The sequence below is a fragment of the Gorilla gorilla genome, chromosome 6, assembly GCF_029281585.2.
Source record: "Gorilla gorilla gorilla isolate KB3781 chromosome 6, NHGRI_mGorGor1-v2.1_pri, whole genome shotgun sequence".
Lineage (NCBI taxonomy): Eukaryota > Metazoa > Chordata > Mammalia > Primates > Hominidae > Gorilla > Gorilla gorilla.
The window spans coordinates 72,959,606-72,973,784 of NC_073230.2; the positions used below are offsets into that span (position 1 = coordinate 72,959,606).

The 14,179-nt window shown below is 36.1% G+C and overlaps 1 protein-coding gene across 1 annotated transcript in view; it reads left to right on the forward strand.

Moving 5' to 3' along the window:
• LOC109027583 (zinc finger protein 479) overlaps nucleotides 1–12,401 on the forward strand; it is a 29,182-nt gene extending 16,781 nt beyond the window's left edge. Inside the window, exons 4-6 of the mRNA XM_031013443.2 lie at nucleotides 3,366–3,492; nucleotides 3,970–4,065; nucleotides 8,930–12,401. Of these exons, the coding sequence (XP_030869303.2) occupies nucleotides 3,366–3,492; nucleotides 3,970–4,065; nucleotides 8,930–10,242 (1,536 nt within the window). The 3' untranslated portion in view covers nucleotides 10,243–12,401. The remainder of the gene's footprint in view (nucleotides 1–3,365; nucleotides 3,493–3,969; nucleotides 4,066–8,929) is intronic.
• The last annotated feature ends 1,778 nt before the right edge of the window (nucleotides 12,402–14,179 follow it).

Genomic DNA, 14,179 nt, shown 5'->3' on the forward strand with positions numbered 1-14,179 from the left:
GCTCTTACTTTTGAAATTCTTTTAATTGTAACATTAGATTTTTAAATTGGGATCTTTCTAACTTTTTGATGTGGATGTTTAGTGATATGCATTTTATTCTTAACACTGCCTTAGCTCTAACCCTGAGATTCTGGTATGTTGTATTTCGGTTGTAATTAGTTTCAAAAATTTTATTTCTGCCTTAATTTCATCATTTCCAAAATAGCCATTTGGAAGCTGATTATTCCATTTTTATGTAATTGCATCCTTTCACATTTTTTTTGTATTGAATTATTCTATACATTTTCTTTTTAAAATTAATGAGAAAGATAAGAAGAAATAAAAATGCTGTGCTCTTAATCTAAATGCTAAAAATTATTCAGCACTTAGTACCAACTCCCAGGGTGCTATGAAAATTAAATCACAAAATGTGTTATTCCCAGCGCAGTGTTCTGTGACATGCTCCTGAGCACACAGTACCTGCTTAATAAACGTTTTATTAGTACATGTGTACAGGTTTCCCAGGTGCAGATTCACTCAGACGTTGCTGTCTTCTGTTGTCCCTGTAAACTTAAAAAAGCCAACAAAAATATAGCATTTCAGGGTGGAAATTGGTTGTTTTTATTTGTAGCAGAAGTATTAGTATTGTGACAAATGTGGTGTGTGTAAGGGACTCTGCTGTGCCTGCTTTCTCTTGCTAATGCTAATAATGTGTCTGGGAAAGCACAATCAGCATTTACAGGGGACTTGTTGTAAAAGCCCATTCCTGGACCCTTTTGGATCCTGCAGAATCACGTTGCATAGAGCGGGGCCAAGATTACCAAGTGATTTATAAACTTGAGGGGTTCAAGATACTTTCAGGATAGTTTAGTTCAACCTTTGCATCAAAGGAAGGCTGCACTGCCTGCCCTGTTTCAGTTTGATAGGAAGAGGTCAGTGCGGTTCATGTTCCCATTACTCTAAAGAAAATTGCTGATTTCTGATAGGGGAGGGCAGGGACAAAGAAACTTATATTTTAATAGCTGTGGAGAAGCTCATTGTTCTCTCATTGCTCTTAAATCTTTTCAGTTATAAACAACAAAAATGGGTGAATGTTTTCTGCAAGTCTCTGTCTTCCGCCCGTGGGTGTGTGTGGTGGTAGCAGGTGAATAGGTTGCACTTTAAAGTCATATTCTCAAGATGCAGGTTTGATATGTCCAGAGCATCTTATCTGAAAATACATTTCAGAGAAAGAGGAGGAAAAGAAAAAAATCACTTTTTCTCAGGTGAGCATGTCTCAGATCAACCGCAGTGTCCACTCCGCCTTTTGGAATGCCTTGTGTTCAGAACTTGCAAATTTTTACTTCTCTACTTGTGCTGTTGATCCCTAATGAGTTTGTTTCAACTATTTTTTGTGATTTTTATGATAGTCAAGGGGTTCTGAAAAAAATATTTGTTTTCTCTATGCCATAGCATTCTATACATTTCTCTTCATCTTGGATTCTTGTATATCATGCAGAATTCTTACCACAAATTTATGACCTACGATATATAAAATGTTCCCATTGTAGCTGTTGAACATTAGAAGGTGTGGATACTCAAGATTTCTATTGGGGAAACACCGTTGTCTTTGGAGATTAGTGAAAAGTGAAACATGTTATATTGAGGTTTCATCTGTGTGCTCTATTAGTTCCATGCAGAACAGCGTTTAGAAAATGCTCATTTAAACAGGGTGGCATTTATTATACAGAAAGTTCTGAAAAAACTGTTAGGAGATACTTGCTTTCCGGGGTGCTAAGGAAAGACTCCTTAAAATTACTAATAAAAATTACAGAACAGGGAAGTTATCTGCACCTTCAACTTTGCATAAAACTGATGTTTCTTTATGATTAAATTTAGGCCAGGCGCAATGGCTTTGGCTTGTAATGCCAGCACATTGGGAGGCCGAGGCAGGCAGATCACTTGAGGTCAGGAGTTCAAGGCCAGCCTGACCAACATGGTGGAACACCATCTCTACTAAAAAAAAATACAAAAATTAGCCAGGCATGGTGCATGTACCTGTAATCCCAGCTACTTGGGAGGTTGAGGCAGGAGAATTGCTTGAACTCAGGAAGTTGAGGTTGCAGTGAGATGAGATGGCACCACTGCACTCCAGCCTGGGTGACACAGCGAGACTCTGTCTCAAAAAAAAATATATATATATATAAAATAAAATCAAATGTAGATTATAATTTACTTTTCTGAGAGGGGAGAAATGCCACAGCAGTGATGTTGTGTCGTGTGTGCATCAGCACATAATAAAAATGTGTCCTAATAAAGTTGATAACAATTTTATTCACTTGGTTCAAGATCTCTATGACATTTTTTTCCACTCTAGAGTTAATTCTTATTCTCTTAATTATTAAGGACACTTAGGAGATTTACTAGCTGAAGTGCATAAACCGTTGCATTTAATCTGGAAGCTGTCCTTTCCTTTTAGATGACTTTTGCTTATATTTGTCTTTTAAAAATGAAGGCTCTTATCTTTATTTACAGGTGAGAGAAACTGGGAAAACCCCAAACTCTGCCATTTACTGGATATTTGACAAAATATTCTTCATAGGCTAGAAACATTGGTGAGCTTGCTAAAAATTCAGAAATTCAGACTTCCTCTGAAATCTCCTGAAACAAAATCTCACAAGATCTTTAGTTATTGCACATACTAAGACTTGAGAGGTATCTTCCAATTCATTATGACTCTTCTATCTGAGAAATATACACAACTTATTCTATATGATGTAAATATAGCACTCAAAAATAGACATGTCCGGCCAGGCGCAGTGGCTCATGCCTACCATTCCAGCACTTTGGGAGGCTGAGGTGGGTGGATCACCTGAGGTGAGGAGTGCAAGACCTGCCAGGTCCACATGGAGAAACCCCGTCTCTACTAAAAATACAAAAATTAGCCAGTCATGGTGGCTCATGCCTGTAGTCCCAGCTACTCAGGAGGCTGAGGCAGGAGAATGGATTGAACCCGGGAGGTGGAGGTTGCGCTGAGCCAAGATCATACCACTGCACTCCAGCCTGGGCAACAGAGTGAGACTCGGTCTCAAAAAAAAGAAGAAAAGAAAAACAGAAAAGAAAAAGACATGTCCATGTTGATGCCCTTAATTTTATAATGTATCATCCAGAAAAGTATCAAATCTACAGTGGTATTGTGGATCTTATGCTATCCTCTTTTCTCAGAGTTAGAGAATACTTCAGTGTTAAAAATTATCTTATTGAATAATTTTAATCACTCTTGTAAGTGAGAACCACTTCTTTTTACTCTCTTTTTTAACTTGAGTCAAATAAAAATCTCTGCCTATGGCCATGTGGTAAGTGCTTGTGTGTTCATGAGTGGTTTTGTTTGTTTGTTTGTTTTCCAGGGACTGTTGACATTCAGAGACATAGCTATAGAATTCTCTCTGGAGGAATGGCAATGCCTGGATTGTGCTCAGCGGAATTTATATAGAGATGTGATGTTAGAGAACTACAGAAACCTGGTCTCCCTGGGTGAGGATAACTTCAATACATAATTCCTGATATATTGCTTTTCTCTTTTCTAAGATGTTTTTGGTAATTTCTGCTTTGCATGAATGAATTTTAGATCTCCAATTTTAAGAAAATCTTGGGGATTCATTGCTGTAGAACAAATTCTTCAAGATGTTTTATCTTGACCAGAACTTTTGCCTTTCCTGAGCTTATGTATCTTTTGCTCTAGGTTAGTGGGAATTCCAAAAATGCCATGGCATAAAAGATCGTTGCCCACACATTAGAATTCGGTTGCTGCCACCAATTTTTGATTCAGTAGTACTGAGTAGTGAAATTAAGGACCTACAAATTTAAAATATTTTCTGAATATTTATAAAGTTCTATTATGAATCAATATTAATTTTCTAGAATTTTCTATTATATCCTCTAAGCATAATACTAATTTGGTAATTAAAGAATTCAGCATGATCTATGTTACTTTTTTTCTTAATAAAACAGGTATTGCTGTCTCTAAGCCAGACTTGATCACCTGTCTGGAGCAAAATAAAGAGTCCCAGAATATAAAGAGAAATGAGATGGTAGCCAAACACCCAGGTAGGTGAGAGCGAATGAAGCAGATGAGACAGATGAGAGGTACACAAATCAAGGAGGCAGCCAGTCCTTAAAATGTGGTCTGGGGAGCTGTGCTTTGATGAAAAGAGTTTCTGAGAAGCTCAAGTCATTTTTTTCTTTTGCTCTCACATAGGGATACCTCCTGCCTCATGCTGTTAAAGTCTCTAAGGATTCCACTTCTGCTTCAATAATCTTTCTTCAAGTTCGCAGTGTGAGCCAAAGTTTTCTTTAAAGGTTATCAGGGACTGCGCAAACTGACTGCTTTGCCATTGCTTTTGGGGACACACTAATATCTGCATATTTTTGAAAAACTCTAAACCATTAAAATTTTTTTTTTGCATCATGTCTAAAATGTGTGAGAACAGTAGTTTCTCTTTCATTGGTGGTCATCCATTTTTCTGCACATGCCATTCTGTTTTTATTACTATAGCCTTGAAATATATTTTAAAGTTTTTACAAATTTTTTACAAATTTTTTAATTTTTTATATGTATTTATTTATTTAGAGGCTTGGTTATCCCCCCACTTGCTGTGGGGGGATATGCAAGCAGCATACCTTTTATGCCTTCATTTTACTGTGTTGCATATTTTAGATATAGACTCATAAATGGTATTGCTGTATTATATAATAATTTCATTTTAGATTATTTAAAGAACGCTTATGATGTTTTTATGATGGCTGTATCTTTTCTCTCATAAAAAACAACTTACATAGGTTTCAATTTCTTTACATCATCAACAGTTGGTGTTTTAAAAAAATTTATAGTGGCCATCCTAATTGATGTAAGGTGATTTTGTTTTGTATTGTGATTATGTTTTGCATTTTTCTATAAATTATTAATTTTGTGCAACCTTTCAAATGCTTCTTCCCATTTGTATATCTTTTTTATTAAAATTTAGTTTAATCGTTTTTCCATTTCTTTCTTTTTTGAGATGGAGTTTCACTCTTGTTTCCCAGGCAACAAGAGCAATGGCGCGATTTCAGCTCACAGCAACCTCTGCCTCCTGGATTCAAATGATTCTCCTGCCTCAGCCTCCTGAGTAGCTGGGATCAGGGATGTGCCACCACACCCAGCTAATTTTGTATTTATAGTAGGGATGGGTTTCACCATGTTGGTCAGGCTGGTCTCGAATTCCTGACCTCAGGTGATCTGCCCACCTCAGGCTCCCAAAGTTCTGGGATCACACGTGTGAGCCACCGCACCTGGCTCATTTGTCCATTTCTAAATCAAGTAATTCAATTATTGTTGTCTAGTTCTAGGAGTAGTTTATGTATTCTCAATATTAAGTCTTATCACATGTGATTTTCAAATATTGTCACCGATTTCTTGGGAGACACTGTCACTCTATTAAATGTTTTATTTGATTGCAGAAATTTTGAAGTTTAGCCCAATTAAATTTTTCTGTTCTCCTCTTTGTTGCGCATGCATTTGATGGCATATCTAAGAAAATGTGCCAAGACCAATGTCAGGTCTTTGCACTATACTTTTTTTCTAAGAGTTTCATTAGGTTTTTCTTAGTCTAAGTACTTTGTTTAAAATATTTTTTGTATGTGATGCAATTAAACCATTCAACTTCATTTTTTCAATGTAGATGTCCAGTTTTCAACATTATCTGTTGAAGGGATTGTATTTTCTCCATTGTCTGCTCATGGCAACCTTGAGGCAGATTATTTGGTCATACACAGAAGAGTTCATTGCTGGGCTTTCTATTTTGTTCTATCATGTCTTTATCTGTCTTTTTGTGACTACCACAAAGTTATTGTTATTGCAGCTTTTTATTATGTTTTGAAATTATGAAGTATAGTGCCTCTGTGTTTTTCATGTGTGTTTCTCTAGATTTGGTTCATAATAAAATTTAAAAATTTTAAACAATATTTCAGGAATAAATATACTTTTGGAATTTTGACACAGATTATATTAAATTTGTTCACCACTGTGGGTCTTAACAAATTAAGTCATCACTTAAATATGTTGGCCCTTGAGAAAAAATATTAAATTAATTTAAATTATTTGACCCTGTGCAAGAATACAGTGAAGAGTGTGTTTATTTCCATGTATTTTTGATTTGCCAGTATTACTTTTTTTCTTTTTAGTTTTATTCAGTTTGGGTTAGAAGACATATACTGTATGATTTTGCTCTTCTTCTTCTTTTTTTGACTCAGAGTTTCTCACTCTCTTTCCCAGACTGTAGTGCAGTAGCACAATCTTGGCTCACTGCAGCCTCAACCTCTTGGACTCAAGTAATCCTTTCACCTTGACCTACTGAGCGGCTGGCATTAGAGGCATACCCCACAATGCTCAGCTAATTTTGAATTATTTGTAGAGACAGGGTCTCACTGTGTTCCCAAGGCTAGTATCAAACTTCTTGCCCCAAGTGATTCTTCCACCTTGGCCTCCCAAACTGCTGGGATTACACCTGTGAGCCACTGCACCTGGCTGATCTTTTGAAATTTACTAAGACTTATGTGTTCTAACAGAATGCACCAGGTGCAAATAAGAATATTGTGTATCCACTTGCTTTTGACTGGAGAGTTCTGTACATGTCTGTTTAGCCTATTTGGTTTGTGATATGGTGTAGATGCCCTCCAAATGGCATGTTGAAATGTAATCTCCACTGTTGGAGGTGGGGCCTAATGAGAGCTGTTTGCATCACGGAGACAAATCCCTCGTGAATGACTTGGTACAATCATGGAGTTCTCACGCTATTAATTCACATGAGAGCTGGTTGCTTAAAGGAACCTGGCTCCTCCACCTCACACTCATATCATCTTTCACCATGTGACATGTTTGGTTCTTCTTTGCCTTCCACTATTAATTGTAAGCTTCCTCATATCCTCACCAGAAGCAGATGCTGGCATATACTTCTTGTACAGTCTACTGAACTGTGAATCAAAAAATCTTTTTCTTTATGAATTACCCAGTCTGAGGTTATTTTCTATAGCAATGCAAAATAAATTCATACACAATATAATATTCTTCAGGTTTTCAGTTTTTTTAATTGATCTTTTATTTAAATTTTTTATTTATTATTGAAAAGGAGGTCAATGTTTATAATTTTGTGTTGCTATTTTATTTCTTGCTTCATTTCTGTCAATATTTGCTTTATATGTTTTGAAGCCCTGATGTTATATATGCATATACATATAGATAGACATAATAATTATAGATTCCTAGTAAATGGACTCATTTTACCATTATATAATATCAATCTTTGTCTCATGCTAGTAATTGACTCATTTGCTTTCGTGTGTCTATAGAGATTTTTTCTTTGTGCTACATTGGAGATTCTGTAAAACATCTTAAATGTTACAACAGTATATTTTAAACTGGTAAAAAAAATGACTTCAGTTGCATAGAAAAATTTGTCCTCATTATATCTACCCTATACTTCTTATTGATGTTGCTAATTATATCTTTTTATGTTTTATGATTTTTATGCTTATATTTTTCAAATTTTAAAGAATAACTAAAAGTATTTTCTGCACCATCACAATAATGCCACAGAATTTTACTTTTTGTATATGCATATGTTTTTCAGAAAGTTATGTATTTTCATATGATTACATATATTTTTCATCATGTTGTTTTAAGTGGAAAGACCTCTTTTCAGCATTTTATTTAGGGCACATACAATGATTATGTGCTTTTCCAGCATTTATTCATTCTGGAAGAGTTTTATTTTTCTTTATGTTGTAGTACATTTTTCTGGTTTTATTATCCTCACCATGAAAATTTTTTTCAGCCTTTGACCATTTTACACAGTTCTTTTCTGACCTGCAAGGTTTCTGTTTACAAATTCACTGGTTGTCTCAGAGGACTATGCTTATAAATAATACCTCACTTTTATCTTGCAGCTCCCAAGATTATCTTCTGGTTTGTGACTTTTGAAACTTTGCTTAAATTTGTGTTGCGGGTCTTTTTGTGTATATCCTAGTTTGTTTGTTTAGCTTCTTCATTTTTTACGTACTTTTTTCTTACTTTTAAATTTTTTCAGTTATTCTTTTTTACCTCCACCTTGTTTATTTTTATTATTGCAAGTTTTGTTGGTATTCTTATTTTTATTATTTTATTTAGGTGTCTGGTTTTCCATTTTTCTCATTGAGCATAATATGGATTATCTTAAATTTTAAAAATCAAGATCTACATCTTTATTTTTATAGTTGCTTTTTCAAAATTTTTGATTTTTTTGATTGGACCATGTTGTCCTCATGTTTTATATACATTGTAATCTTTGTTGGAGATTTAGACACTAACATAAAACTACCTTTCATGATCTTTATAATGCAGCTCCTTCCTGTCATAGCATGACACCAGTTGTCTTTGGTAGAGATTCTGGGATTCTCACAAACATGTTCTCAGGATGTGTTTTGTCTGCAATTTGTATTTATTTTTCCATTAAAAGACTTCTTCATATTTCTTCTTAGTGGTCAGTAACTACGTTCTACACCTATCTTCTACCCATCATACTGCAGTCTTTCTGCGGTTGTAACATTCACTTTTGCGCTCAGAAGACTTAAAGCTGTTATTAAAGGCACTATGTTCTTCTACTGGGCATGAGGAAGGGCTGTGTTGGGTAAATGTAGCAGACTTTTCTTTTCTCTCTATGTGGCTCTGGACATCGTGCTCACATGGTGCACACACTTACTTTATTTATAAATTTCCAACAAAGGTATTTTGATCACTATGATTTTGTTACATGTATACATCTATGAAGGAATTATGGCCTGTGGTATTTTGATATGGCATTTTGCTAATGTACCTTGTGTAATTTTATATATTTCATGTGTAGAATATATTTATATGAGTCCAGAAAGTGGAGTAACTTGTGCTTTTTGTGTCTTTCAGTTACGCGTTCCCATTTCACCCAAGACCTTCAGCCAGAGCAGGGCATCAAAGATTCACTCCAAAAAGTAATACCAAGAACATATGGAAAATGTGGACATGAGAAATTACAATTTAAAAAATGCTGTAAAAGTGTGGGTGAATGTGAGGTGCACAAAGGAGGTTATAGTGAAGTTAACCAATGTTTGTCCACTACCCAAAACAAAATATTTCAGACTCATAAATATGTCAAAGTCTTTGGTAAATTTTCAAATTCCGATAGAGATAAAACAAGATATACTGGGAAGAAACATTTCAAATGTAACAAATATGGCAAATCATTTTGCATGCTTTCACACCTAAATCAACATCAGGTAATTCATACTAGGGAGAAGTCCTACAAATGCAAAGAATGTGGCAAATCCTTTAACTGCTCCTCAAACCATACTACACATAAAATAATTCATACTGGAGAGAAACCATATAGATGTGAGGAATGTGGCAAAGCCTTTAGCTGGTCCGCGAACCTTACTAGACATAAGAGAACTCATACTGGAGAGAAATCCTACACATGTGAAGAATGTGGCCAAGCCTTTAGGCGCTCCTCAGCACTTACTAACCACAAGAGAATTCATACCGGAGAGAGACCCTACAAATGTGAAGAATGTGGCAAAGCCTTTAGCGTATCCTCAACCCTCACTGACCACAAGAGAATTCACACTGGAGAGAAACCCTGCAGGTGTGAGGAATGTGGCAAAGCCTTTAGCTGGTCCTCAAACCTTACTAGACATAAGAGAATTCATACTAGAGAGAAACCCTATGCATGTGAAGAATGTGGCCAAGCCTTTAGCTTATCCTCGAACCTTACTAGACATAAGAGAATTCATACTGGAGAGAAACCCTACACATGTGAAGAATGTGGCCAAGACTTTAGGCGCTCCTCAGCACTTACTATCCACAAGAGAATTCATACTGGAGAGAGACCCTACAAATGTGAAGAGTGTGGCAAAGTCTTTAGCTTATCCTCAACCCTCACTGACCACAAGAGAATTCACACTGGAGAGAGACCCTACACATGTGAAGAATGTGGCAAAGCCTTTAGCTTATCCTCAACCCTCACTGACCACAAGAGAATTCACACTGGAGAGAGACCCTACACATGTGAAGAATGTGGCAAAGCCTTTAATTGCTCCTCAACCCTTATGCAACATAAGAGAATTCATACTGGAGAGAAACCCTACAAATGTGAAGAATGTGACCAAGCTTTTAAGTGGCATTCAAGTCTTGCTAAACATAAGATAATTCACACTGGAGAGAAACCCTACAAATGTGAATAATGTGGCAAAGTCCACCCTCAGGCCTTATAATACATAAAATAATTTACACTGGGAAAAAAACACTACAAATGTAGAGAATGTGGCCAAGCCTTTAACCAGTTCCAAACCTTAATTGAACGTAAGAGAATTCATATTGGACAGGAATTTTATAAATGTAAAAAAATGTAACAAAGCCTTTAACCAACCCTCAAACCTTAATAAACCTAAGAGAATGTATTTTTTAAAAATTTTTTTGAGTTGGAGTCTCCCTGTGTCACCCAGGCTGGAGTGCAGTGGCATGATCTCAGCTCACTGTAACCTCTGCCTTCCGGGTTCAAGCGATTCTCCTGCCTCAGCCTCCTGAGTAGCTGGGATTACAGGCGTGTGCCACCACACTGGCTGATTTGTGTATTTTTAGTAGAGATAGAGTTTCACCATGTTGGCGAGGCTGGTCTTGAACTCCTGACCTCAGGTGATCCACCTTTGTCAGCCTCCCAAAGCCTAAGAGAACTTATATTACAGAGACCCTAGAAACATAAAAAAAGTGACACAACCTTTAAGCACATCTCAGGCCTTACATAATATCTGATCATTCATTCTAGAGAGAAACTCTACAAAAGCAAAGAATGTGGTAAAGCTGTTAACTAGTCTTGAACCCTTATTATACATAAGAGAATTAATACTGAAGTGAAACCCTGCAATAAGCAGTACGGTAATGTCTTTAAAAAGTCCTCAAACCTGAATAAATGTAAGATAATTGATATTGGAGAGAAACCCTGCAATTGTAGAAAAAAATGTGGCAAACCCTTTAACTGGTTCTCCATGCTTACTCACTAAAAAATTTTATACTGGAGAGAAACTCTGCTTACATAAAAATGTGACAGAGCATTTAAGCACACCTCAAACTTTTCTAAAAAAGAGAAATCATACTGGTGAGAAACTCTAGAAATGTGTTAAATGTGGCAAGGACTTTAAATGGTAGTCACACGTTATGGTAAGTAAGATAGTTTATACTGAAGAAGACTCCTACAAATATGAAGAATGTGGCAAAACTTTTAACAAATTCTCACACCTTATGGTACAGGAAAGCATTTATACTAGAGAAAAATTCTACAAATACAAAGAATGTGAAAAACCATTAATATCAGGTCACATCGTACTCAATATCAGAAAGTTTATACTTAATAAAGGGATTATAGGTCAGGTGTGTTGGCTCATGCCTATAATTCCAGCACTTTGGGAGGCCAAGGTCGGTGGATCATGAGGTCAGGAGTTCAAGACCAGCCTGGCCAACATGGTGAAACTCCATCTCTACTAAAAATAGAAAAACTAGCTGGGTGTGGTGGCGTGCACCTGTAATCCCAGCTACTCGGCAGGCAGAGGTAGGAGAATTGCTTGAACCTGGGAGGCAGAGGTTGCAGTGAGCTGAGATAGAGCCACTACACTACAGCCTGGGTGACAGAGCAAGACTCCGTCTCAAAAAAAAAATTATAAATGTGATTACTGTAAAAAGACCTTTTGGAAAATATAGGCCTTTAAAGACCAGTTATTCTGAAGACAAACATACAAACTTAAAGAGGATTGCTATACCTTCCATTACAGATTTTATTGTACACATTTTATATTAAAGGAAAAATTTAAAGATCTGAGAAGATGCTCAAACTTTGTTGAACATTAGAGAATTTATGTTAGAGAGAAAGTCTAAACATGTAATGAACGTGAAAAACATTTTTTCAAAACCTACAGCTTAGAAAACACCAGTTTGTACTAAATATTTTTGCAGAACCAGTAAATGGGGAAAACATTAAATCAAAAATTAAGTCTATATAAACATCTGAGGGGTCACAGTAGAAAGAATGAAGGCACTGAAACTTCATACATTACACTAAATCAGAGGGTTGAGTGTAAAAGAGATCCAAAGGTAACACCATATACATGTTAAAGAAGTAGTTTTTTTCGAGATTCATAATTACCTTCGAGGTATGCTTCTTTCTTCTATAAAAAAATAGTTTCTGAAAAGCAAATAATAATGTAACTCAAGTCTCAGATTCCGTCATGTTGACTCTTCCCATTGTTTGTGAAAGTATTTGATCAGTTGTTTCATCAGAGATAGGAGAGATTGTTTTTTATCAGTTGTACGTTTACGTAATAAAATGCAATAAATTTAAAAATTTTTTAAAGATTATGTGTCAACTTGATTTTTTCATTAAACAAAGTTGTTTTTAATGTGTTAAAACTATTGTGCTTTGAATGAAGTGTTAATTTGTCATCAGATTTAATGGGTCCCATTTTACTTAAGGTTCTAAGTAAAAGATGGCAACAATGTACTATTTGTTAATGTAGGGGAATGACATCTCTAGTAATCTCTTTTTTGCCAGTGTTGTTTGTTTGTTTGTTTGTTTTGAAATGGAGTCTTGCTCTGTTGCTTAGGCTGGAGTGCAGTGGCATGATGTCGGCTCACTGCAAACTTTACCTCCTGGGTCCAAGCGATTCTCCTGCCTTCAGTCTGCCAAGTAGCAGGGACTACATGCACATTCCACCATGCCTGGCTAATTTTTGTATTTTTAGTAGAGATGGGGTTTCACCATGTTGGCCAGGCTGGTCTTTAACTCCTGATCTCAGGTGATCCACCCGCCTCAGTGCCCCAAATCGGTGGGGTTACAAGCGTGGGTCACCATGCCTGTCCTGCCAGTGGTTTAAACTGCAAATAAGTAGAATAATTTTTTCTCATAGATCAAATTTGTATTCTTTTTTACCCTATTTAGATTTCTAAAAAAATTTTGTGGGTGGATAGTGTGCATACACACTTATGGCATATATGAGATATTTTAACACAGGCATACATTAGTTAATTATCACAGCAGCGTATATGAGGTATTCCTCAACTCGAGCACGTATTTATCCTTTGTATTACAAGCTCATTATACAGTTTTATTTTAATATGTACAATTGAATTATTACTAACCATAGGGTCATTTTATGGTCATAAAAATTGCATGAGTATAATTAATATACATTTCTGAGTTGATTAAATATTTTTAAAAAATTGTTTTGTATATTTTTTGTACATGTGGCCTCTCTGCTGACAAACAAAAACAGACTTTTAGTTTTGATTTACATAGAGTTATATATACAAATATATTACTCTAAAGATATATCAGCCAGGCACTGTGGCTCATGCCTGTAATCTCAGCACTTTGTGAGGCTGAGTGGGGCAGATAATTTGAGGTCAGGAGTTCAAGACCAGCCTGGCCAACATGGTGAAACCCCATCTCTACTAAAAATACAAAAAATTAGCTGGGCGTGGTGGTACATGCCTGTATTCCCAGCAACTAGGGAGGCTGGGGCAGGAGAATCGCTTGGTCCTGGGAGGCAGAGGTTGCAGTGAGCCAAGGTGGCAGACCTGCACTCCAGCCAGGATGATAGAGCGAGACACCATTAAAAAATAAATATATATATATATACACATATAAGAAAGTTATGTAGCAAGTGAGTGTGTTTGTGTGTGAGTTTGTATGCATTTTCAGAAGAACAATATTGAAACAAAAAAGATTGTTTTAATAAGGTGGATAATTAAAGAGAAACCTGGAAACCTCAGAGATTCTCAAAAAAATCTATATTCTGTGACTTGTATTGAATTCGTTACTGTAAAATTTTATCCCACCCAAATCTTATCTCAAATTGTAATCCCCATGTTTCAAGGGAGGGACTTGGTGGGAGGTGATTGGAATATGGGGGTAATTTTCCCCCATGCTGTTCTCATGATAGTAAGTGAGTTCTCAAAGGATCTGGTGGTTGTATAAGTGGTGTTTTTTTCTGCTCTGCCTCTCTCTTGCTGCCTAGTAAAGAAGGTACTTGCTTCTCCTTTGCCTTCCACCATAACTGTAGGTTTCCTGAGACCTCCCCAGCAATGCAGAATTGTGAGTAAATTAAACTTCCTTTCTGTATAAATTACCCA